This window comes from Sphaeramia orbicularis, chromosome 24 (assembly GCF_902148855.1).
Source record: "Sphaeramia orbicularis chromosome 24, fSphaOr1.1, whole genome shotgun sequence".
NCBI classification, from domain to species: Eukaryota; Metazoa; Chordata; class Actinopteri; order Kurtiformes; family Apogonidae; genus Sphaeramia; species Sphaeramia orbicularis.
Window position 1 is genome coordinate 3957362 of NC_043979.1, and position 26048 is coordinate 3983409.

At 37.2% G+C, this 26048-nt stretch overlaps 1 protein-coding gene across 1 annotated transcript in view; it reads left to right on the forward strand.

Moving 5' to 3' along the window:
- The window catches only part of slc16a10 (solute carrier family 16 member 10), a 69238-nt gene that overhangs the window by 26723 nt on the left and 16467 nt on the right, over positions 1-26048 (forward strand). Inside the window, exons 2-3 of the mRNA XM_030127773.1 lie at positions 12238-12382; positions 17526-17955. Of these exons, the coding sequence (XP_029983633.1) occupies positions 12238-12382; positions 17526-17955 (575 nt within the window). The remainder of the gene's footprint in view (positions 1-12237; positions 12383-17525; positions 17956-26048) is intronic.

The following is a 26048-nucleotide window of genomic DNA, read 5'->3' on the forward strand; positions in this document are numbered from 1 at the left end:
GCTCAATGATGAGAGATAAGAACATTTGAGATTTTGTGACCTTGCTGTGACCTTGAACTTTGGCCTACTTGGCCCAAAATTTAATGGGTTGGTCCCAGGGCCTAGGCCTATCTGTGGGTAAAATTTGGTAAAGATGGTTGTAATAGTTTTCCCGTAAAGTTGCCAACAATCAAACAATCAAACAAGCAAACAAACAAACAAACAAACACACAAACAAACAAGAAAAGCACTCAGAGAGCGCAGACCTCCACCAAGAGAGATCTGCCCCCCCCGATCACCACCAAAATGATAATAATTTCTTCCTTGTGCTAGTATCAACACTTCCTGAAAATTTCACAAAAATCCATCCATAACTTTTTGAGTTATCTTGGTAACAAACAAACACACACGCACACAAAGTAAAGCAATCACAATACCTCCTGGTGGAGGTAATAATAACACCTAGCATGGTGACCTGTGGGGATCCATGGGTTCTAGATGTGGTTCTAGATGTGCTGTACCGCGTTTGTCCAACAGTCACCACCAAAGCATTCTGACCCATAGCAATGTGACTCTAAGGCTATTGTATTCCAAAATTACTAATATCTCCCAAAATATTGGTCCTATCAACTTGCCGCTTTCACTAGTCTGTTCATGGACCAAAAACACCTAAGTACGACAAACTGCAGCAGTCAGCTCTTCCTGGATTTTGTGTGAATCCTGTGACACACATACGCACACGCACACAGAGGCCACTTGGCTTTTATAATATGGATATTGCGGATACAAATAATGGGGTCATTTCACTGCATTTTGAATGGATTCCTTGTGGTTTCCATGAGCCTGTGTGTCATGTCCGTTTCGCTGCTGTAGGTTGGGTCACTGTGGGGTGACCGGGTTCAGAGCACAGGGGCTTCCAGCAAAGACTCTTTAACAAAGCAGACAGACGACTTAGGGTAACTCTGCTCAGTCTGTCAGTGTCCGAGTGGGCCCGCGGCTGCTGGTGGATGTCATCAGAACACAGGTCCTGATATTACATTTTTCAATGTGGAATTCCTCTTCGTCTGAAGCGTAAATGCTTTCAAATCAAGGGAACAGGCAGATGAAACCGCAACAGCAATTTCCTGTTGTCTTCGAGGGATTCTTTTGCCCTTTTTGTCCTCTGACATTTATTACATTATGTAGCTTAAAGCAGGCTGATATCCCCACAAATATGAGACTGGGCAGAGAGGACCCCATTGAATTTGGGGCAGTTTGGGGCTGAAGTAGGTCTGTCTGATATAGGTCCTTAGAGGCTTTGACAGTGATGTTGGCTCACACAGAGAAATCAGACCAGGGTCTTAAGCAAGAGGACAGTAACTAAAAATATAAGCTACACATTGGAAGCTTTACATGGGGAATTATGAAATATGGAAAGCAAATGTCAGGCCTCTTTTGCTCCACTTCTTTGGCTCAGTTTGTGAAGAAGCTACTGTTGACTACTCAGACCTTCTATCTAAACATTTACTCATTCATACAGTTTTCCTTTTGTGGTAAAATGTAAAAAGTGTTATATGAGAGAATCAAAGTGCAAGCTGTTTGAAAAATCCACAGATAGATGTCAAGCTTGAAGGTTCATTCAGACAGCCAATTGGTTAGAGACTATATGTGGACAATAACGGAATCTTAGTATATTGTTGTATATTGTATTGAGACTCAGGTTTGGTGACTAATGCAACTAGTTCAGTTTGTAAAACTTATTTCTCACTTTTAGAGCTTTAAACGGTCCAGCCCCTGCTTACATTTCCAAACTGCTCATAGCGTATAACCCCACACATAGTCGAGTTAACGCCTGCTGGTCATCCCCCACACCCACTTCAAAACCAGAGGGGATGGAGCCTTTCAAGCAGTGGCCCCCAGACTATGGAATGCATTGCCACTGTCACTGTGCACTTTAAATTCTGTTGAGTCTTTTAAAAAGCAGCTGAAGGCTTTTAGTTAGGTGTGGGTTTTATGACAGTTTGTATGTAGCTGTGTATGCGTGTGTGTATGTGTTTTTACTAAGTATCCGACTTTGTTTCTGATTTTACTGTAAAGCATTTTTCACAGAAATCTTTCACTTATTTATACTTTAGAGGCCGCATTAGGTTAAGATTAAGACACTGCAATACAAAATACTACTTAAAACTTCAGCACGTACCCCAGTGCTCCCTTTTTGTACTCTGTTTACAGGCCAGTCACCTGTGTCTTTGGAGAGCTGAAGGGTTAAATACTTAACTAGAAAAGCAGTCGGAGAGCGCAGACCTCCACCAAGGCAGATCTGCCACCCCCATTACCACCAAAATTTAATCATTTGTTCCTTGTGCCAGTATCAACATTTCCTGAAAATTTAATGAAAATCCGCCAATAACTTTTTGAGTTATCTTACTAACTAACCAACAAATAAACAAACAAACAAACAAACAAACAAACAAGCAAACAAACCCTGGCAAAAACATAACCTCCTTGGTAGATATAATTAACAGCAATTACAGCTTGCTTACCAGTAGATTTCATCTGACTGTGTTGTGGTAGTTCATGGCTCACTAGGGCTGCACGATTAATTGACTTTAATCAAAATCGGATTGTTTAATTTGGACAATGTTTATAAAAGGGTAATCATCAAATCGGATATCATCTCTCTCGTGCCTCCACACTACTGTAGGCTCCTCCTCTGGGCTACCGTAGGCTCCTCCTCTGGGCTATCCTAGGCTCCTCCTCCAGGCTACGGTAGGTTCCTCCTCTGGTCTACCGTAGGCTCCTCCTCCGGGCTACCGTAGACTCCTCCTCTAGGCTATCGTAGGCTCCTCCTCCGGGCTACTGTAGACTCCTCCTCCGGGCTACCGTTGGCTCCTCCTCCTAACAGTGACAGTGGTCTCCACAGTCTTTGGTCTCCACTCACCAGTACACAAATGGCATTTGCTAAGGAGAGTGAGAATTTTGTGGCTAAAAATAGCAAGAACAAGTTGGTTGCGTGGAATTGGTGCAGCTTCGAAGTTTTGAATGAAGACCAAACCATTCCTCGCTGCGAACTCTGCCTGAAGGCGGTATCTGTCAAAGACAGCAGCACAACTGACTTATTTCAGTACCTCAAACATGTTCATGTCAGAGTGGGAGCAGTGCAGTGCATTGTGGGCTGCACACAAAAATGACAAGCCGACTACTGTTGTCTTCTGTAATTTTACCCAGAAATCGAAATTGAAAATCGAGTTTTTAGAGGACAATATCTGGATTTTATTTTTGGCCAAAATCGTGCAGCCCTATGGCTCGCTAAAGAAGCAACATAGCAGCTCCCGTAACTGTGATATTTTAGCATTACTTGCACAAAATCATATCATTTACAATTATCAATACAATCTCAGGATGAATAGAAGATATGATGTCTGTCATGTCAGGTTCTGACAGATGGCTCTGTATGACAGCTCATTCACTTTTGGACGTTCAGAGATAAGTTTATTATAGCCACACATTTTTTCCTGACAGACAGCTTCACTTAAGGCAGGGGTATCAAACTCATTTTAGTTCAGGGGCCAGATTCAGCTAAATTTGATCTGAAGTGGGCTGGACCAGTAAAATAATAACATAACAATATATAAATAATGTCAACTCCAAAATTTTCTCAATGATCTAGAGCAAAAAAAGGTAATTTACATTAGGAAAAGGTTTGCATCTGCAAACTATCCTTTCAAAAGATGTGAATAACATGAACAAACTGAAAAAATAAGTGTAATTTTAACAATATTATGCCTCAGTTTATCATTTACTCATGTATATTATAGCTTATAGATCACAGTGGATCTACAAACACATAAAACATTTAATAACAGGCAGAATATTGGTAAAATTGTACTTACTTCTCTTAAGACATTTCAGGTTATTCACATTTTTTGGCAAAATTATACTTTGTTTTAGTGTAAATACTTGAAAATATTTACATTGACAAACAGAAGCATTCGGAGTTGTCATTATTTATATGTTATTATGATGATAGTATTTTACTGGTCTGACCCACTTGAGACTGAATTGGTCTGAATGTGGAACCTGAACTAAAAGGATTGTTAATATCTTAGTGTAATTTTTACATTTCACAAATTCATTCCAAGGGCCGGACTGGACCCTTTGGTGGGCCGGATTAGGCCCCCAGGCAGCATGTTTGATACCTGTGACTTAAGGCGTGGTTAATGAAAGGACTTCGTTCTGCAGTGGCTACTAAAGTTTTCTATTTTATTGACTCAGCAAAACTGTTGTTAGTATTAACTCACCTGTTAAACAGTGACAATGAATATGTTCACCTCAGGCTCCAAAAACAACATAGCACCTGCTAAATTCATCACTGACATCTGTCATGTTTTTTATTTAAACCACCAGTGTCAGTCTGCCTAGTTATGTCTTCAGTTTTTTTACAGTGTCTGTATTTGTTTTGCATGCTGCTTGCTTCAGTCTTTTACCCATTTTATTCTGTTTTTTGCCTACTCATGTACCAGCTTTAAACTTTAAATGTAGTTTATTTTTTATTGTGGTTTCACTGGACATTTCAACATCTGACCATAGGCTATAGTTAGAATTTACTCTTTTTTACACTGTCATACTTACAGTGATGGTGACATGACATTTCTGATTCATCTCATGGAAAAGTGGGGTGTTTTTCTTCAAAGCTGAAGTGCTTTGAGAATGTATAATCATGGGACAGCAGGGGGTGAAGTGGAGGATGCCAAAAGTGTAAAGATGCAGCAGTAAAAGCAGACGTAGCCCTGAAACCTGACATATTGGCCTCCTTTTCTCACCTAAAAAACAGACAAGAACTTTCACATTCCAGCTGCTCTGCTCTTTTTTCCCACGTTTCCTCTGCAGTAGCTTTTAAACAGTAAAACAACTTAAGTCTGTTCTCTTCTGTGTTACTTGTGTGGGCTTGTTCCTCACCTGTGTGGTTATTTTACCCCGTTTGTAGTCTTATCTGAAGTGCATGTGTGATGTGATTAGGGGCCTTAAAGTGCTCTAGGAGCTCATTCCAGCCAAAGCGTGTCACTCACTCTTCAGTGTGGTCAAAGGACACAACACCAGTTGCACAATTTGAGTGTGTGTTGTTTTTCCTCAGTGAGTCAACATACATCGAGTCAGGACCATTTGTCTACCCATTTGTTTTTCGGATACAGGGTAAAACAGCCAGTCCCTGCAGACTAGACTGAGTTACTATTTGGAATGAAATATAAATATAAAAGTGAAAAAATAACAATGTAAAGTAAATAAAAACAATTATATGTTTCAATATGTAATATTCACATAATACCCATGTGCTTAATTTGAAGTTTGTGTTGGAGTCTGTTTCTTCCATCATTCGGTGATGCTAGTGATCTCTAGAGCTGTAGCTATCAATTATTTTTGTATCAATTCTTTGCTTCAATTTGATATGATTAAACGATTGTTTGAATTGGTGAAAAAAAATACTAAAAATGTGAAACAGACATGCCTGAAAATGTCAAACTTGTCCTTTATTCCAGAACCAGCTGAAACAACCACAAAAAGTATAAAGGTAAAAGATTATATAAAAAATACCTACATAGAAATAACAACAGCATAAAAGCATATATAACAAAATCTATAGATATAAACAACAGCAAGCAAGTCCAATGACATCTGCAAATAATCTGTGCACTGCAGTCTTCAACACATTTGGATCCAATTTATTAACAACTGAACATGGAACCAACATCCAACTGAAAAGACAAATGTTTTTAATGTTTGTGTGAAAGTTTAAAAGTTTAAAGGAGTAAGTGATGGTTCCAATGTAGAAAAGCCAACATATAGACATTTTCTGCCTTTTGTTCTTTTCTCTTCTGAGCTGCGCTCCATGTTGTTTATGTTGATCCTAGAGTCATGTGTGTCACAACAAGTGTCCGTGTGAAACTCAACAGTGGAACCATTGTTTAGAAGCAGCAAAATTAAGGAAATTAAGCTTTGATTCAGGAAAATTATAATTGAATCTTTTTTTAATCATCTTGAGTCGATTAATCAATTAATTGTTTCAGCTCTAGTGATCTCCATTTCTACGCCGGGGTTGTAGATTATTGGAATTATAGAAGAGGAATAGAAGAGGGGCACTGAAGAACCCTGACGTGGGCATAAGGACATTCATGGAAAATCCAACATGTGTCCTCCACACAGAAAGCAATTTACCAGCTGTAATCTTATATGCAGACAACAGAGCCAGTAGTTAACTTGGAAATGAAGTCCCTGAGATCAATAAATGACCTGCTCTCAACACAAAACAAACTCCAACATCAACTTCATGTGGTGCCCATGAATATGTACGAATCTCATACAAGTCATCTTGTCGGCTGGTTTGCAGCTGCTTTTTTAAGACACATAAAACTAGTCAGTTTCCTAAAACTTAAACTACTGATGCACTAAACTGAAATTCCAAAAGTATACCAACTGTGCTGAAAGGGTATTAAAGGTCATAGGCAGCATGTGACTGGTGTTAAACCTTAGCCTGACAGAAGACTGCTGACTCAGCACTCAGCAAACTTTGCTGACATTTCCGAAACAACGTATTTCAACTTGAGAAACAATTCTTAAAGGGACATCAAACTTTAAATTAAAAAAATTAGTCACTATATTTTCTTCCAGAAGCCCACGTACTGAGTACTATTAGTACTACTACTAGTACTGAACCATATTCAGCCACATGCATTTGGTTGACACGATGGATTGATTTAGAATAGAGTTTCAGTTCAGAGTTGATTTTGTGCCTTTTTTCAGTTTAATGTATCAATCTGGAGAATTTACAGCATATTAACTATTTTGTCCAATATCATATTGTCTTATGTAATAAATATGGGCAGTCTTTCAATAATTCGCCATTAGAGAAAGCCTTGCTCTGTTTGTTGACCTTATGTAACAGCATGTGGCTGACTTTTGTTGACAGATTTGGATGATCTGCTGCTTTGTAGTAATAATCTGCCTGGAATTAAAGTCAACTTTAGGGCTTCTTTCTTTTCTTTACAGAAATGATCATTTATGACAACATTAGCATGCTAGGGCTAAATAAAATGTGTCTTGATGTTGTGTTCTATAATACTCTAATCAAACATTCTGCCTTTGGAATGACACTTGACTATGACAAGTACTTTAATGTTCACTTTCAGTTAAAAATCTATCTATTTTGAAAGATTCCAACTGTGATTGTGTCATCACAGCAAGTCAACTTGGGGTTTCTTTCAATCCAATCTAAATGTGCACACTGTCCTTGGAATTGAGTTGAATAGCAGTACAGACTCACTGTGGTCTTTCCACTTGAGGTTGATGAACAAAATACTGCTTTTATTGGGGGGGGGGGGCTGGTTTGTTTTCCGTCGAGGACAAGGGCCAGTTCTCACCCTCGAACCATGACTGTGCCGATATGAAACTTCACAGCAAGCATTCAAGGTTGAATAAGGCCTGAATTATGTCCTAATTTCCACAAAACAAGTCAAGAATGATATTGTTGTTGTTTCAGTGTCTTGCTGGAATGAATTAGTTTAGGTGGTGTGGAATCATAATGTAGGTAACTAGAAGGTTCTGTGTTTCACTCCCTGTCAGTTTGGGCTTTTCTGTGTTAAGTTTGCTGTTTTTCTCCATGGGCTTCCTCCGATATATATATGTGGTTCAGTTTTCTGACGATGGTCTGTAGTTGGTCTCTTACTACCTTTCATGTCAGCTATATACTAACTGCTGAAGCTAAAGGTAGATGCTTAGTGTATAACAATAAGAAAAATGTACAGACTGAATTTCCCTGTGGGTTTGATAAAAGTGGGTGAACTTGTACCTTTGAACGTTAAGACCATCACCAGGGCTCTCAAACTCATTTTCCTTCAGGTTCCACATTCAGCCCGATTTGATCTCCAGTGGGCCGGACCAGTAAAATAATAACATAATAACCTATAAATTATGACAACTCCAAATTTTTGTCTTTGTTTTAGTGTAAAGAAAAAAGAAATAATTATGAAAATACTTACTTTTATAAACTATCCAAATAAAAACATGTGAATAACCTGAAAAAACTGAAAAATAAGTGCAATTTTAACAACATTCTGCCTCAACTTATCATTTCTACATGTGCATTATGGATCAGATCTACAAAGACACTAAACACTTTGTAACAGGCAGAAAATAGTTAAAATTGTGCTTCATTTTCTTTAGACATTTCAGGTTGTTCATATTTGTTCAGGTTATTCATGTTTTATTGTTATAGGATAGATTGTAAATGTTAATATTTTCAGAATTTTGTGTTATTTTTTGCACTAAAAGAAAGAAAAAAAATTGAAGTTGTTAATTCAAGATTTTTTGCTGAATTCAAGATTTTTTTTGCTAAAGTTAAGATTTTTTTTGCTTAATTCAAGATTTTTTAACTTAATTGAAGATTTTTATATTTATTTATTTATTTATTTATTTTTTGCTTAATTCAACATTTTTTCCTTAATTCAAGCTATTTTTTTTTTGCTTGATTCAGTTCAAGACTGTGGAATTTTTGACTTGACAAAAACATCCCACGGGCCAGATTGGAACCTTTGGCGGGCCGCATTTGGCCCCCGGGCCGCATGTTTGAGACCCCTGACCATCACACATTATGGCAGTGGTTCTCAGTCATTTTCTCTCAGGACCATAAACCTCCAGTTCCCCCTCAACCCCAACAACATTGTAACAGTGGTGCAATTATAACATTTATTGAAAGAAATGTCAATATTGTAACAATACTTTTTGCTTTTCCTTGAATCATTTGTTGTTCAAATTTAAAATAACTTAGATTTTTGCTTGAACAATATAAATAAACTTAACCAGACTGCTCCCTGAGACAACATTTTTCTGAATAAAAATAGGAAATGTGTAATTATCTTACAACTATGACAATAAAGTTACTTTTTTTAGAACAACAAACACATTTTTGTAACAAATATGAACATTTGAACAATATAGTGGGTCAGTGAGCCCACTTCCATTGCACATCTCAGAACATTAAAGTTCAAACTGTCCAAATTGGTCCAAAACACAAACATGTCTGTCGATGTTTCTTTTCTAGTCCAGTCCTTGTCCATCGTCCAAACCTAAACTCTTTGTCTAGTCCAGTGACAGATCACCATGGCAGTAGATTGGTTTGGTGTACATCTCTAAAATGAGTTCTGGGTGCTCCAATGCTAAAACATTAGTTCCACCTGAGACATATTCTAACCTGAAGAAGAAAAAATAAGACCCAGGAGTGATCCCATGCCCCCCACCCATGGCCCCCCCACAGTTTGAGAAACACTGCATTATGGGAACATTAAAAACAGGTAAATAGACTGCACTAATATAGCACTTTTATAACTTACTGGGCAAAATGTGTTTGAAATTTTGCATTAATGTCATAAAGTCCTCCTATTTGATAGTTTTATTCAGTATATATCTAAGTTTTCTATCTACCTATTTTATCTACGACTTGCTTTACAACTGAAACTCCACAAAACACAGTGGGATGTATAGCTCATCAGTATCAATGTACATGTAGATAAGATAATTGGAGGCGTTTTGTCCACAGTACGACTGATAACTCTGGAAAAACTATTTTCTTATCAGTATTAAGACGTGAAGTGAGGTGTTATGGGATCCAATAGGTTAATCATATTCCCTTGATGTTTGTGTACATAATGTTAAGATCAGACCCAAGTGTTTTGCTGATCACGCCTTCCTGTCCGCTCCATGTATGTGTTTTCCTGCTGCCTCTGATGCACGCTGGTGTTATTTTAACCTGAAGTTTAGGAAGACCAAATGACAGCTCCACACCACTCCCTGCAGCTTTGTTTTCTTCAAGGTTACGTGTAAAAATAGATTCAAATATAGACAGTCTAAGTGTGATTAATGGACAGCGTCTAACAAAGGAAATTCGTGACATGTGTGAGACATTTGGCGACTGGTTGCCTGTATGAACTCACGTGTGTTTGTGCATTGATGTGGATACCAGAGCAGCAGTGTCCTGTCAGCTGCATCCGGACACTTTTGTTTTATCAGACTCAGCTTTATTGTCATTCAATCAATTGTACATAATAGAATGAAATGATAGATTCTATGAAACTGGGTTTAGTTTGGTACCAGCTTTTTAGACCCAATAGTAAAAGAGAAATTTAGACATATTTCCACCCAGGATGTGCCTAATGATGACCTCAGATAAATGCAAAAAAAATTATACTCTTGCTCTGAGCCATCCCAAAATTAATTTATTTTTAATAAAATATTGGGGCCAAAAATAGGACCAAAATTGGGACATGAAAAACTACTAAGGTGTCAGTGCATTAGATCTGGAAAACATGGCTTCAAATGGTCTTCTATAGCACTATAAATAAAGACACTGTGTTGATGTTGAGGATCCTAGTGGTTTTTCTAATTCACACGTGGGTTTTTCATGAATCTCAGTCTCGTTCCAGGTTTTGTATGTAACCCATTGTGTCCACTTGCGTTACATGCACAACCTGCCCAGTTAAACGCATATAAATCGAGAATGATTTTGCAACAGCCATCATTTTTGTGAAACACTCTGCCTTGAATAATTAGTTCAATTCCCAAAATGTACCTGTGAGAGAATAAAGAGATATTTAAAAAGTAGTAGTGTGTAATTTTCGTGTCCTTTTCACCATGTTACATGCAGATTTTGGTATTAAATATAATATAAGCTAATATAAAAATGCCATTTATCTGAAAAATAGTTTGTCTTTTATCTCAGTAAATGTTTCTTTTTAAAATAGACCCAAAGTGCTTCCAAATTTGCTTCATAACATTCGTCTACATCTGGTTTGAATTTTTAGCCCCCATGTCCTGTTTTTAGGACCAGTTTCATAGAAGCAGAGGCAGTTTCTCACAGACTGCAAGGGAAGCTCAGCTTCCCCTAAAATTACGAAAATTAAATGGTTAGATATGTTCGGTTGTGTTGACATTTCATTGACTACAAATTGTTAAACCACGTTCATCTCACAGACGAGTTCGTTCAGAATCAGCTTTATCACAAACCAACAGACTCGATGTTGTTCACTTCTCATACATTCCCGTTGCGCTGTTTTCTCATTCGATCTCTGCTCAGTGCATTTGCCCGTAGACGCTCATCGTCCATGCACTTCAATGGGACTGAGTGGAACAGTTTTTTTCATTGCCTCAAAACTGGACAGTAATTGGATAAATGCCATGATGTTGTCCCGCCCCTGGACGGTCAGCGTCTGTGGGGGTGAATGGAGCTGTGGGCGGACCTCGGCTGGGCTGGACGCCGAGCTTCCACGTGCTGATTGGAGGATCGGTCGAAAGGCTGAATCCTGTTTGATTGACAGCTATTTTGAGATCTACTCCTTCACTTGACACAGTTCAGTTTAATACTGTCACGCATTCTGCTGTGAAATCGAGACAGAAACCACTACGAAATTACTTGTTTATGTCTTGCACTGTAAACAAAACACACTCACTGTACTTCCTTGTTTCAATTTAACATAATTTCAACGTTTTCTTATTTCAGTTACATAATTTAATCATTTCTTGCCCGAGTTTAATATCATTTTGTAGTTAGTTAAATCGGTCATACTGTTGGCTAGGTTGGAGTGAACTAGCTATCTAGCAAGGTGCACACGATGGCAGACAATGCTAATGTAATGGAGGGCCGAATTTATGTTTAAATAACTTGACAATTTTTTTGATGTAAGCCGACAATGAGCTTCCCCTCTCTGAAAGACGAGCAGCCGCCACTGCATAGAAGCACCCAGATTTATTTACCCAGGTCTCGGTGTTTGTAGCTTGAGAAAAGATAAAAGGATAAGATATAAAATAAAATATATAAAAGCTAAATAGAATACAATGAAAACTACCATAAAATGTGCAAAAAAGATAATAAAATGACTTCTAAATATGTACCATATTGCATAATATAGAGCAACAGTAACAGTTAAAATAGTGGAGCAACATGAGCAGCAGCAATAGTGAAATAAGGTGACAGTAGGGACTTTAGGAGCATCATGATCTGTTGTTAAGGTGCATGGAGGACAGTATATGGTAGACAGTATATGGAGGACAGTATATTGCAGACAGTATATGGGGGGTGGATGCCTGTATTCATGCCTGTATTGTTCATTTTAACCCCCTTCCCAGAGGCAGGTTTGTTTGACTGTGGATGTAAAATGATAATCCCTCTGACTCGTCTCGTTGTTGTGTTAGATTTTCTTCCACTCATTCATCTCTGGTCTCTGTCTCCGGCAGCATGGGTGGGCTCTCTCTCCATGGGGATGATCTTCTTCTGCTCTCCCATCGTCAGCGTGTTCACCGACATCCTCGGCTGCAGAGTTACAGCCGTGGGCGGAGCCGCTGTTGGACTCATTGGCCTCCTCGCCAGCTCCTTTGTCAAGTAAGGAAGCGAGAAGTCATCTTATCATCAGTTTATTATGAAGACAACAGCAGCACAAACAGCATATAATAGCATATTTTGGCACCTCCCTGTTGTTCCATGACTCAGTTTAACTATGGGCATATAATTATCAGCTATGTAAAAGAGCTAATCCCACATGGTGTAACTGTGGTGAATAGAATAACCAGGATATGATGTGAATTTAAACATCTGAAACTGGCATATACTAGCATTTAAATAACATGTAACATATATTTAATTTGACTGAAAGAGGAGGGAGGCTAAGTAAGGAGTGAGACCAAACAACTTTGTGTGTTTTTAATGCACAGTACAGACACTTTCCTACAAACATTTCCCAACACAGGCCGAGAGTTTATTTTCACCATTAAAAAAAAAAAAAAAGTTGCAGCAGTGCTGTGATGGCAACGTGAGGCAGCGGGGGCAATGGCATCAAATGCAGATAAATTGTACTTTTAATCTCATTTGGTTATTTTCATTTATTTATTTACTTATTTATTTTTATTACCCACCATTTTCCTCCTTTTCTCTCTCTTTCTCTCTCTCTCTCTCTCCTTTTCCTTTTTCTTCTTTTCATTTAGTTTCAGTTACCTAATGATTATCTTTGGTCATATCCCTGATTTTTTTTTTTTTTTTTTTGGAGAAGCCCACATCACAACTGTCACACCACATACACATCTTACACACTCCACCACACATAAAACATTTACACAGCCAAGACAGGACATTGATTCATACTACTGACTGCCATTTTGTTTCTTTTGTATATTATGTTTATGTTTATGTTTATGTTTACGCATTTGGCAGACGCTTTTTTCCAAAGCGACTTACAGGGGAAAACCAATTAAATCACTTTTTATTATATATATATATATATATATATATATATATATATATATATATATATATATATGTATATATATATATGTATATATATATATATATATATATATATATATATATAAATATATATATATATATATATATATTATATATATTATATATTATATGCCATATATCTTAACAACCCCCCCCTCCCCTACATTATGATGATTTAATGTAAGTGTAAATATTGTATAATACTGTACATAAGTCTCCTCATCACTTGGTGTCGCTTCAATAAAGGTTACAAAAATAATAATAATAATAATAATAATAATAATAATAATAATAATAATAATAATAATAATAATTTAACTAAAAGAGCATCAACAACCACATAGTGAAATTACTGTACTGTACATTTCACAAAAACAAAGCTTTTCCCATAAGACAACATTTCAGAAAAGACAGCAAAGTTTATTAAGCATAATAATAAAGAAATATGATATATAATATCATAATAATAAATCTGACAAATATTTCACAAAATACATTATTTCAGAAAACAATGAAATTTTACAAAATACAACAACTGTTTTCTGAAATGTTTTTGTTTTTTTTTGTGCCTCAGCGTTACCATCATTCTTGACCTTTAACCCCCTTTGACCTGTTAGTTTTAAATCCACATAATGAGAAGACCTTACAGTACTCAGTGTTCATAAAACTGGAACATGGAACATGTTGACTGGAGATGATCATACTATTAAAAAAAACAAACAAAACATTACAGTATGTTGTACACATACAGTTGTGCTCATAAGTTTACATGCTCCAGCAGAATTTGTGATTCTTTGGCCATTTTTCAGAGAATATGAATGATAATACTAAAACTTTTCTTTCACTCATGGCTAGCAGTTGGATGAAACCATTTATCATCAAGCAAATGTCTTTGCTCTTTTTAAATCATACTGACAACTAGGGGTGTAAGAAAATATCAGCTGTGCAATATTTCATTTCACAATACTGTATTGATATTAAAAAGTACTATATCGATATTTTAGGTATTTATTCAAATGCAGACTTGACAAGGGTTGAGTTTTATTTTTCTTTTTTGTTTATACTTTATTTATTATTATTTAACACTGTTGTGTTAAATAATGGTTATTTCAAGCATCCTAAAAGCACTTTTTACTGTCTTAGAGACAGATGTTAGTGCCTTTGTTGGGATGGCACAAAAATTGTTATGATGTTGAATAATTCAGGGACTGTCCACTATGCATACTATTCACAGCTAATAGAATATGAACATTTGAGCAGGATCTTAAACTGTAATGTCTCTGAAACATAATTTAAGCTTTTTTTATACAGGAAAGTTTTGTGATACAGCATTAGATCCTGTTCTGATCAAATAAAAATGTGTTTAGTGTTTGTGCATATTTCTGATGTAATTAAAATTTTTCTGGGAAATAATCTTTTAAAAATTGTGATATCATGATATATTGTGATTCTAGTATTGTGATTTGTATTGTATCGCTAGATTCTTGCCAATACACACTCCTACTGACAGCAGGAACTATCCAAATGACCCTGATCTAAAGTGTCCATACCCTCGTTCTTAATCCTCTGTATCGGCCCCTTTAACATCAGTGACAGCTGGAAGTCTTCTGTGGTCATTGTGGACGAGGCTCTTTATTTTCTCAGATGGTAAAGCTGCCCATTTTTCTTGGCAAAACACCTTCAGTTCCTTTAAATGTATGGGTTTTCTTGCATGAACTGCATGTTTGAGACCTCCCCATAGTGGCTCAGTGATACTGAGGTCAGCAGACTGAGATGGCCCCTCCTTCACCTTCACTGTTTTTTGCTGTAGCCAATGACAGGTTGGCTTGGCCCTGTGTTTTGGGTCATTGTCATGTTGGAACATTCAAGACCGTCCCATGCACATTCTGTCAGGATATGTAAACATAAGAGCACAACTCTACGTATGCGCATCATTTAGAAGTTTACTCAGATTTATGAAGATACGTCAGGATTAACCGCACATGTTTTGTTATTCTCATACATTTTCAGTCACTGACAAACATTAGAAATTTGAAGTGTTTTTTTCTGTCTTTAAAATATGAAGCTGTGTGAGTAAAATGAAACTGTATGTGAATGACATGTATGAGAAACACTTTAATACTGCATTGAGCAGTTCAGCTGATCTTCCAGGGCAGCCGTACTCCTCTGAGGTTTTATCATCACCCTGTGGTTACACGTCTGTGGACTTAACACCCTGTTGTTAATAATTTCCTGGAATCCTATACTTGTCCACGTGTGAGGACACATTGAAACAAACCACCCAGTGCCAATCTTTGTGCCCTTCATTTACCACCATAAGCACAGTAAATAATTCAAAAATAACTTTTGATTAAGCACCTCCAAAATGCAGACTTTCTTTCATCTCAAAAAGTTTCCCAGTTTGACTGTGTGATATGATCATACACTGTGTCACGATAAAAACGTGTTGTTTCATAGTTTTCTCTATTACTATTTCAGTGTTGCAAATAACAATCTGTAACAGCGTTATTTGTTTTATTGATATTCACTTTCTGTTCTCCCACAGGATGCAAGCAAGACTTTATCATATTGTCTGTGATTTCTATTCTTAGCTTCTACTCTTATCATTTAATATTAAATATTATGTTGTTTTATATACAGTTCTATTGTTAAAGATACAATATGTAACAAATATTTTAGAATGTGACTGAAAACCAAATTATTCCAACATAAAGGGGGGAACAGTTTTTGTTGTTAATAAGAAAGGAATGGTAATTCATCGCTTAAATGTATAAAATAGTGAAATAAACAGAAAAAACAAAACAAACAAAACATTGTCTTCCATTATTAAAAGGTCTATACAGGGGCTGCTTAAGAAGTGCAGCAACTTTCTGACAGCTGTTACCATGAGAACACCACTGCAAACAGTCACGCACTGGAAAAAATGAAAATCTTACCAAGTGTATTTTTCTCATTTCTAGTCCAAATATCTCATCACACTTAAAATAAGACAGAATCACCTAAGGAGGAACTTTTCAGCGAGATATAAGAACTTATTTTTAGACAATAGATCTGGAAAATCTGATTTTAAGAAATCTTACCAAGATAATTTTCACTTGTTCCAGTGGCAGATTTTTTTTGCTTGAATTAAGCAAAAAAAAAAAAATCTTGAATCAAGCAAAAAAAAAAAAAATTGAATTAAGCAAAAAAAATCTGCCAATGGAACAAGTGAAAATTATCTTGGTAAGATTTCTTGAAATCAGATTTTCCAGATCTATTGTCTAAAAATAAATTCTTATATCTCACTGAAAAGTTACTCTTCAGGTGATTGTGTCTTACTTTAAGTGTGATGAGATATTTGGACTAGAAATGAGAAAAATACACTTGGATTTTTTCCAGTGCAGTTTCTTGGCAGGAAAACCCATTATTTCCATTATTCTTATTGATGGACTTTTTTTATGCATGGAATGTTTCAGGGATCCACCATGGAGCTACTTCTGTTCTATGTGTATAGCTGTTATTGAATTATAAAACACTGGATGGGAAATCATTTATTTCAGCCTTGTTAAAAGACTGAAAAAAATGATCCTTAGTCCCATTTTATCAGACAGGTAGCTGAATCACTGTGTGTGAAGTCTCAAATCAAACTCGAGCCAGTTCTGTGTTTCCATGATAATGAACAAGAACCATTAGTTCAATCAAATGCTCACGCTATCCTTTCATCATAATCTATGTATGCACTTGTCTCAGTTAGTAGCAGTTATGGCTAAAAATGTGCTATGTGGAGCCACAGCAACCTTAACCTTTGAACAGCAAAAACACAAAATAAACTGTATAAAATAAATTATTGTCTTTTCAAACATGCCTCAAATGGGATTCTAGCCCATTATTGGGTTGTCAGTTGCAGGTTTATGTCTTTTAGTCCACCTGTAAGCTGCATTTAAATGTGCTCTAGATATAAACTTTACTTACTTTGTATGCACTTGTCTCTTTTTTTTTTTTTGATTTTATGTGTTGTTTTCTTACTTGCTGTTTGTAATCACCTTTTATATGTTTCTTTTATAATGTTTTAAATGTGTTTCTTTTTGTTTCTTTTATTTCAATGTCCTGTGTGAAGCACCTTGAATTGCCTTGTTGCTGAAATGTGCTATACAAATAAACTTGCCTTGCCTTGCCTTACTGCCTTGCCTTGCCTTGCCTTACTTACACAGTGTACTCAGTTACCTTTTAGTAATGTATCCTCTTGTTGTAATCCCTCTTGTTGCAGGTCTCTGGGCCCCATGTACTTCACTTACGGCATCGTTTTTGCCTGTGGCTGCTCTTTCGCCTACCAGCCCAGCCTGGTCATCCTGGGTCACTACTTTAAGAAGCGCCTGGGCCTGGTGAACGGCATCGTCACAGCCGGCAGCAGCATCTTCACCATTACCCTGCCCTTCATGCTGTCAGGACTGCTGGAAAAAGTGGGCCTTCAGAACACCATGCGCGTCCTCTGCATCTTCATGTTTGTGCTGATGCTGGCTGGCTTCACCTATAAGCCCCTGATGCCCGTCAGACCCTCTTCCACCCGCACCGGAGGCTTGTGCCCGCCCTTGAGCCAGATCTTTAACATCAACATCTGGAGGTCTTTAGGCTATCGCATATGGGCCTTTGGCATCCCAGCAGCCCTCTACGGCTATTTTGTGCCTTACGTTCACCTGGTAAATTCTTTTAATTTCTTCTCTTTCTCTGCCCAGTGTGTGTTTATGTCTTGTTTGTATTACTGGGTATCATCACCCCCCCCTTCCTCGGAACCAAAGGTTACACCAGTGACGAATAGCAACATGTAAATGCTAACAGAGAGGTTCCATGGTGTGATTTCCCAGTATCTTAATCTCTTGTTTAGAATGTGCTCATTGGCACGAGGGAGGAAGTAGAGGTGAAAGGTCAACATGGGAGCTTCGACAGCACAGATATCAAAACACTTACAAGCAACGTGAGTTATGTTAACGTGAAAGGTGAGAGGAAGGGCAGTGTAAAGTCCCGCCAGGGTTTTCTACGCATGCAGCGACTGTTACCAGCAGGGTGAGGATTTTCCACCAGATGGTTTAAGAATCTGATGTGTATTCCAATATTTAGGAACATACACAAACTTGACAGTGGATTACGCAATGCCAAGCCAAGAACTGTGTTTATGCAATGAATTAAACAAGATCGAAATATACAGGAGGCAAACGAGAAAAAACAACACAGATTTAAAAGTAATAACTACTTTACAAATGTTGAATAGAATACAATAGACTTTATTTGCCATTTGCACAGATACTTTGCAGTATAGGTACATTGGAATTCTTGTGTGTTTGCCTGAGTCACGGAATCCAAAAGAGACATGAACAAAAACAGAAACGAACATAAACACCGCTAAAACATGTAAAAACAGTTATTGCACAGACAGACACAAATACACTCTTGTAAAATAGAGTACTGTATCAGAAAAAAAATAAATAAAAGTACTGGGAGATAAAAACAAGTTATTGCACATTTGATTGATTAAACAGGTTATTGTTTAGTTGTGCTCTTTCTTTTTTAACACAGTTTTCCAGCATTTTTACACATTTCACCTCTCACCAAAAATACTTCTTCAGTTCAAGAAGATATTGACAGTCATTTGACCCCAACAAATATGAAGGTGTGAAACCCCCCCCCCCCCCCCAAGAAGTTAAATACCTGGAACTCACTGCAGAAGTATTTTGGATGTCAGTTCCATCATCTTCAAGAAACTCCAGTCCATTTGTACACGCTTACTTACAAGAAGGAACTTACAATCAATCAATCAGTCAATCAAAGTTTATTTATATAGCACTTTACAACTACATGAAGAAGGCCAAAGTGCTAAAAACATCTAAAAACATGATTAAATTATAAGATAGAAACAGTTTAGTCAAATACCATAAATATGCATAAAACAATAAGACACAATACACAGTGATTAAAAAAGACCACAGATTAAAACCTAATAGTGTCTCAGGTCTCTAAGGGTTAAAAGTCAGTCTGAACAGGTGTGTCTTTAACCTGGACTTAAACAGTAGATATACCACGATCTGGACAACTCAGAGTCTGCACAGACTCTGATATCTGCTTAGCTTTAAAGGTAGAAGTACTCATTCAACTTATGGAGTACTGCTATACAGTCATGGAAAAAAATATTAGACCACCCTTGTTTTCTTCAGTTTCTTGTTTATTTTAATGCCTGGTCCAACTAAAGGTACATTTATTTGGACAAATATAATGATAATATCAAAAATAGCTCATAGTAGTTTAATTTCAGAGCTGATATCTCGTCATTTTCCATATTTTCTTGATAATAACCAAAATCACTTAAGTACTTATATCAGTAGCTATGGCATTGTCCTGACAAAAACAGTGCTTTTAGACATTCCGTGTTTTCTTTTCTGTCTGTTTTAGTCACATGATACACACTGGAGTTAGTAATGGATTGCATAACCACTGTTTTTTGTTTTTTTTTTAACCTCCGCTAGGAGGTATTGTGGTCGCTTTGCTTTGTGTGCGCGTGCATGTTTGTTTGTTTGTTAGCAAGATAACTCAAAAAGTTATGGATGGATTTTCATGAAATTTTCAGGAAATGCTGATACTGGCACAAGGAAGAAATGATTAAATTTTGGTGGTGATTGGGCATAATTTCATGAAAATCCATCCATAACTTTTTGAGTTATCTTGCTAACAAACAAACAAACACACTTATAGGAGGCCTTGTGGAGGTCTGCGCTCTCCGAGTGCTTTTCTTGTTTTAACTTAGTTTTTGTTAGATTTTCTCTTTTTTCAGTACAATACAATGTTTACATTCAAGTACAGTTCAGTTAGTTTCTTTTCTCCCTACACAGCTGCAAATGTAGTCTCACAAACCTCACAAGTAACACAGGATGAAAATTAGAGAAAACAATAACAATTATACCAAACAAACAATGTTCACTTCCAAAAAAAAAAGGCTGTAGATATAAATCATCATCAGAGGCAGAATGACAACACCTTGATAAATGACATGGAGTATTGCATCACCAATGAATATTATTGCAGCAGCAAAGGTAACGTAGGTTCCCATCTTTTAGTAAATATGGTTTTCATAACAACTGTTTTTGATGACTTTTGATGGTCTAATAATTTTTTCTGCAACTGTATTCAAGTACAAATGAACAATACAGGCTCTCATAGAAGTAAAAACTAGACCTTTGACATCATTATTAGCATAACTAATTGATCCTAACTAGACTAATAAACTATTTTAATTTCATATAGTGACAAAAACACAATACCAAGAAAAAAAACAGAAAAATACAGAATTCAAAACATTATGACACCTTTTCCTCTGTTTTCTCATGTTTTTTAGTTTGTTTTCATTTTACTCAATAGCGATAGAAGTTGAATTTGGTCTTGATATTGGGAAGGCGTGCAAAATGTAAAATAAAAAACAATGGATAGTTCCCCTCAAACAGATTTAAATGAAAGTAATAAGTCTGTTTTGAGAATAAAAGTAGTTGTCATAAAAGTCTCTTCTTAAGACACTAACAGATACAGTTACCTGAATACACGCAAGTACAGTATAAATATTATGGAACGTATAATGTTTCTATATCCTGAATACTGTATCTGTGTGGTCCTACGGTACGAAGACTGAATCCACAGCTCTGATTGCAGTCACGAGACAGCTCTGTAAACAGGTGTCTTTTTTCCTGCGTCACTCCCGTTATTTTAGTCATAAGTCAGAATAATATGATTTTGGAGAAAACGCCTTCCTGGCGACTGGATGTGTCGGAGCAGCTCAGGAGGCGACTGTTTATTTAGACAAGACGACTCTGTTACTGCGAGGGGGAGATCAGATCAGTCTGTCCCAAGGATTCCAGCCCTGTGTTTTCCCAACACCTCCTGTGTCTGCTACTTAGACTGGGATTCGGCAGGGGCTGCACTAACCCCCGGCCTCGACTTTCCCCAGAACACCCCCCCCCCCCCCCGCTTCCAGCCTCCAAGCACCAGAGACATGAGAAAAAGAAAGAGGAAAAAACATGGGCCAAAGAGCACATTGTTCACTCTCTCTCTCAGGAAGGGAGTCCTATCAGGGTTCTCCACTTAGGACACTACCATACTGTACTTTCTCTGGTATGTTCATTTGTGAGCATTTCCCTTAACAAAATGCTGAGTGCAGCCTTTTACAGCCCCATGTGTGCTTTCCAAATCAAGCTGCTCGTATCTGAACATTATAAAAGACTAAAGTCCGATGAAAACTACACACACCTTTCCAAATATTGCTGGTGAAAGATAAGATTTGCCCTTCAAATATGACTGTTTACTTTGTAAGTAGTTTTACAAAGGTTTGATCAAGTATAACCATCTTGGTGTGTCTGTAAGTTTATATATTTAAGTATGTTCCTTTTGTAAAATGCACCTTATCTCACTGTAACGAACTGTATATGCACCATAAACACCATAAACATCCTGTTAATAAAATACAAATCTTAAAAAAAAAAAAAAAGTATAACCATCTAAAGTCATGTGCACAGTAGCACATGACTGTAACTATATACTCATGGCTTACTTTGCAGAAAAACCTGGCATATGAGGAAGTCTCATCATGTGACAGTAAAAGGCTGAATCATGGCAGAATACACGACGGCGTTTTACTTTTTTTTCGAAGGCTAACCTCTCATTTTGGAGTAAGCCTGTTGCAGTGCGTTTAATGAGGAGCACCTGCAGGGCTGCGGTGTGTGGGCTAGAGCCGAGCTGGAAGTTTAATGACCAGAAAACAGCCCAGAGCCCAGAGCAGGGAGAGTATGTGGCCTGGCGCACAGCGGGGCTCTGAAAAGGGAAAATTCACTGTAACACGATAAAAAAAATGTACTTTTCAAAGTATTTTTGGTCATTTGCTCTTTGTAATTCACTGGGCTTCGCTTCCCAAAGTAAACTGAACATTGAAGCAATGTTAGCAATGTCTTGCTAACAGAGCAGGTAAAGCACACATGTGGCTGATACAGACAGTAATGGTCTGGCTGTGCTGAGGTTTCCCACTAAAGTCCTGACAGTGAACTGGTGGGCATAAAAGCAGAGCACTTGTACTGTCACACTGCAGTGGAATGCTGCCATCATTAAGGATATTAACTGATCCTGTGTTTCATGTGACAAAACAGGTGAAATGAGAAAAGTCCAGAGATGGTTCAGCACCAGAAATGTTTGCAGCAGTTGTAAGTGTCCCTGACAGTCTGAAATTATAGACCGCAGGTGTCAAACATGCGGCCCGGGGGCCAAAACCAGCCCGCCAAAGGGTCCAATCCGGCCCCTCGGATGAATTTGTGAAATGCAAAAATTATAATGAAGATATTAACAGTCAAAGATGTGAAAATCATTTAGGTCATTTCAATCTGAAGTGGGTCAGAGCAGTAAAATACAATCATAGCAACCTATAAATAATGAAAAACACATTTTTCCCCCTTTTTTTTAGTGTAAAAAAAGTAAAATTACACAAAATGTTTGTATTTTTAGACTATGCTTTTACAAAAAATGTGAATAACCTGAACAAATATGAACAATATAAAATTTCTTAAGAGATGTATGTAGAATTTTAATAATATTCTGCCTGTTACTAAATATTTTGTGTATTTGTAGATCCACTGTGATCTGTAAGTTGTGATGCACATGTATAAATGATAAACTAAGGCGTAGTATTGTTAAAATTGCACTTATTTTTCTTCAGAATTTTCAGGCTGTTCATATTTCTTCATGTTATGTTTAAGTACAGTTCGTAGATGTAAACATTTTCATTATGGAATTTTACTTTTTTCACTCGAAAACATAGAGAAAACTTTGGTGTTGACATTATTTATAAGTTCTTAGCCTATTATCTATAGGTCCGGCCCACTTCAGATCATATTAGGCTGAATGTGGCCCCTGAACTAAAATGAGTTTGACATCCCTGTTATAGACTGTATAAGAAAGTGCACTAAACTTCTGTGATATCTGTCATTGGTTTGTGGACTCGTGCTGTAAAGCCTTGAGTTTAACATTTGATAGTTGCAAAGATGGGAAGAATTTTTAAGGTATATTTTGGGGCTTTTGCCTAGAGCTGACACAGGAAAGATAGGGTATGAGAGAGGGGACGACATGCAGCAAAGTTACTTCCATAAAGCAAAGATAGTAAGAATTTACCTGAATTAACGTTCTGTTTGTGTCTGTACATCAGTCTAGATTTTAATTCTGTCAAAATTGTTGATAGAGTCAGAATCACCTCGTTAATCAAGAATCCTCATCTGAAATGTGTTCACACAGGTCATAGCGCAAAGATTATAGACGTAAACAGGTGAAATTCCATTATCCATGCAAAACAGAGGAGGTAAAGCTCTGCTGATACACACTGACTGATGTACACATTCAGAAGGGCAGTGGTGGATCCAGAAAACATTTATTTATTTATTTATTTATTTATTTATTCATTCATTCATTCATTCATTCATTCATTCATTCATTCATTTATTTATTTATTTATTAGGGACAGTGCATATTAATGAACATCTACAACAATTGCAGCTGTAAATGTGCCAGATTGTAGCAGCAGTGCTAATTTCCATCCGTTGTCCCTAGGCAGGTGACAGCAAAGACCGTTGACAAAAAGGCAAAACATCATAAAAGACATCATAAGACATGGAAAGGGGGGGCTACAGGAGAATAGTGGGGTCCACAATCGGACCCCCAGTGGGCTCCAACATCGTACACTAATAAAATGAATACAATTTAACCTCACTAGTTTGACCACGTTTTGGAACCAAAGCAAAGAGTTCACTTTAATAAGGTTGGCCTCAGTTATAGCATTCCAAATAATTTGAAATTAGAAACAGGATACAGTAGAGGTATAGGCCAATGTTTGACAACTGTGTGGGATTCAGCAGCAACTCAAAGATTTTTATTATCCAGTCCATGCAGTTCTATAATAATACATTCCATACTGTCTGTGGATGCCTGTTTGTTTTTCCTGCAGACCCAAATGCTGTTTGAATGAACAGGTGTCTCTTCATGATTAGACTTAAGTAAAGATTTAACTCCCTTTACCATATAGACCCTCGTCATAAATGGCACATGCACAGTAAACCCCGCCTCCAATATATGAGATAGGAGAGACCTGGAGCGTATAAATTTGCACTTCGAACTACCTGTGGGTGAATAGCTTAGTAAGTAAAACTACGGCCAAGGATGTGGAAGACTGGGGTTTGAATCCTGGCATTTTACGTGTTCAAATGGGGGGGCAGTAGGTAAATCCACCATTGGAAGTGTTATTATCAGTTGTTTGACAGTTCATTCATTCATTCATTCATTCATTTTCTGAGCCCGCTTTATCCTCACGAGGGTCACGGGGGTCACTTGGAGCCTATCCCAGCTACATAGGGGCGAAGGCGGGGTACACCCTGGACAAGTCGCCAGTTCATCACAGGACTGAACATATAGAGACAAACAACCACTCTTACATTCACACCTATGGGCAATTTTAGATTAACCAATTAACCTATCAGTGCATGTGTTTGGATGGTGGGAGGAAGCCAGAGTACCCGGAGAGAACCCACGCAGACACGGGGAGAACATGCAAACTCCACACAAACTCCCCGTCGACTGGTGTTGGAATCGAACCCAGGACCTTCTTCCTGTGAGCTTCTTAGCTGTGACCATGCTAACCACTGCACCACCGTGTGCTAACCACTGCACCACTACTTTGTTTTTGTTTTTTTTAATTTAGTTTATTTCGAATATGCAACAAGACAAAGTAATCTTACTTAGTCCTTAGAAATAAAACAGGTAGTAAGAAGTCATGGAAAAAAACAAAAAAACAAAACCTATACATATACATAACTTCATTTGCACATTTAAAAAGCAGTGGGAGGAAGAAGAATTTATTTAATCCCACCCCTTCTCCACACAACAGTCTATCTTTTAGCTTCCTATCAGCAGAATATATGAAAAGTCAGGTCCCTTAGATCTTTTGTAAGTAATTAACCTCACTTATCATCCTCACATACACATACATACACACCTAGTGGCAGTGACCCAGTGACAGTGGCAAAGAGTGTAGACTCACAGATTAGAGGAAAAACGTGTTGCAGGGCAAGTATTTTGCAATAGAACAATACATTAAATTTGAGTTCTTAGCAATCTAAGAGTTTTGGTGTAATTATCTACAAATAAGATGATGACAGCTTTTATTAAGAACTCACACTATGCACTGGAGGCTTCCCATCTGTTTCTCTGTGTCAACAGGTTCTCATCGCTGGGTTTTTTTGGGAGGGGGGAAAATTAATGTTCAAATTTGGACAAAAGGAGAAAGCTTAAGAAGAGTGAGTAGTGAAACTTGCCAAGCTAATGCATACTTACTGAAAAAACAACCAAGCTTTGATCTTCAACATCAAGTCATTTCATTGTGTCGATGAACACATACAGTTGTGTTTGATCAGAGTACTGCCATCTTCAGGTAATTTGGTGCTAAATGACATAATTATCAGGCTACCTCAAATATCATCCATTAAAAATGAATACTGACATTAGATGACAATGTCCACCAACAGGCCAGGTACTGTAATTAACCAGAGTTTTGACAAAATGTAGAAAATTCTTCGAAGAAACTGTAATAGTTCAAAACAATGTTGTATGACCCAGATCAGTGGATAATTTCAAAAACTAAAGCCAGATTTTGTCACAATACCACTTACATCTGTTAACCTGACTCAAGTGCTCAGGTGGTATGTTATTGTAAGAAATATTACAACAA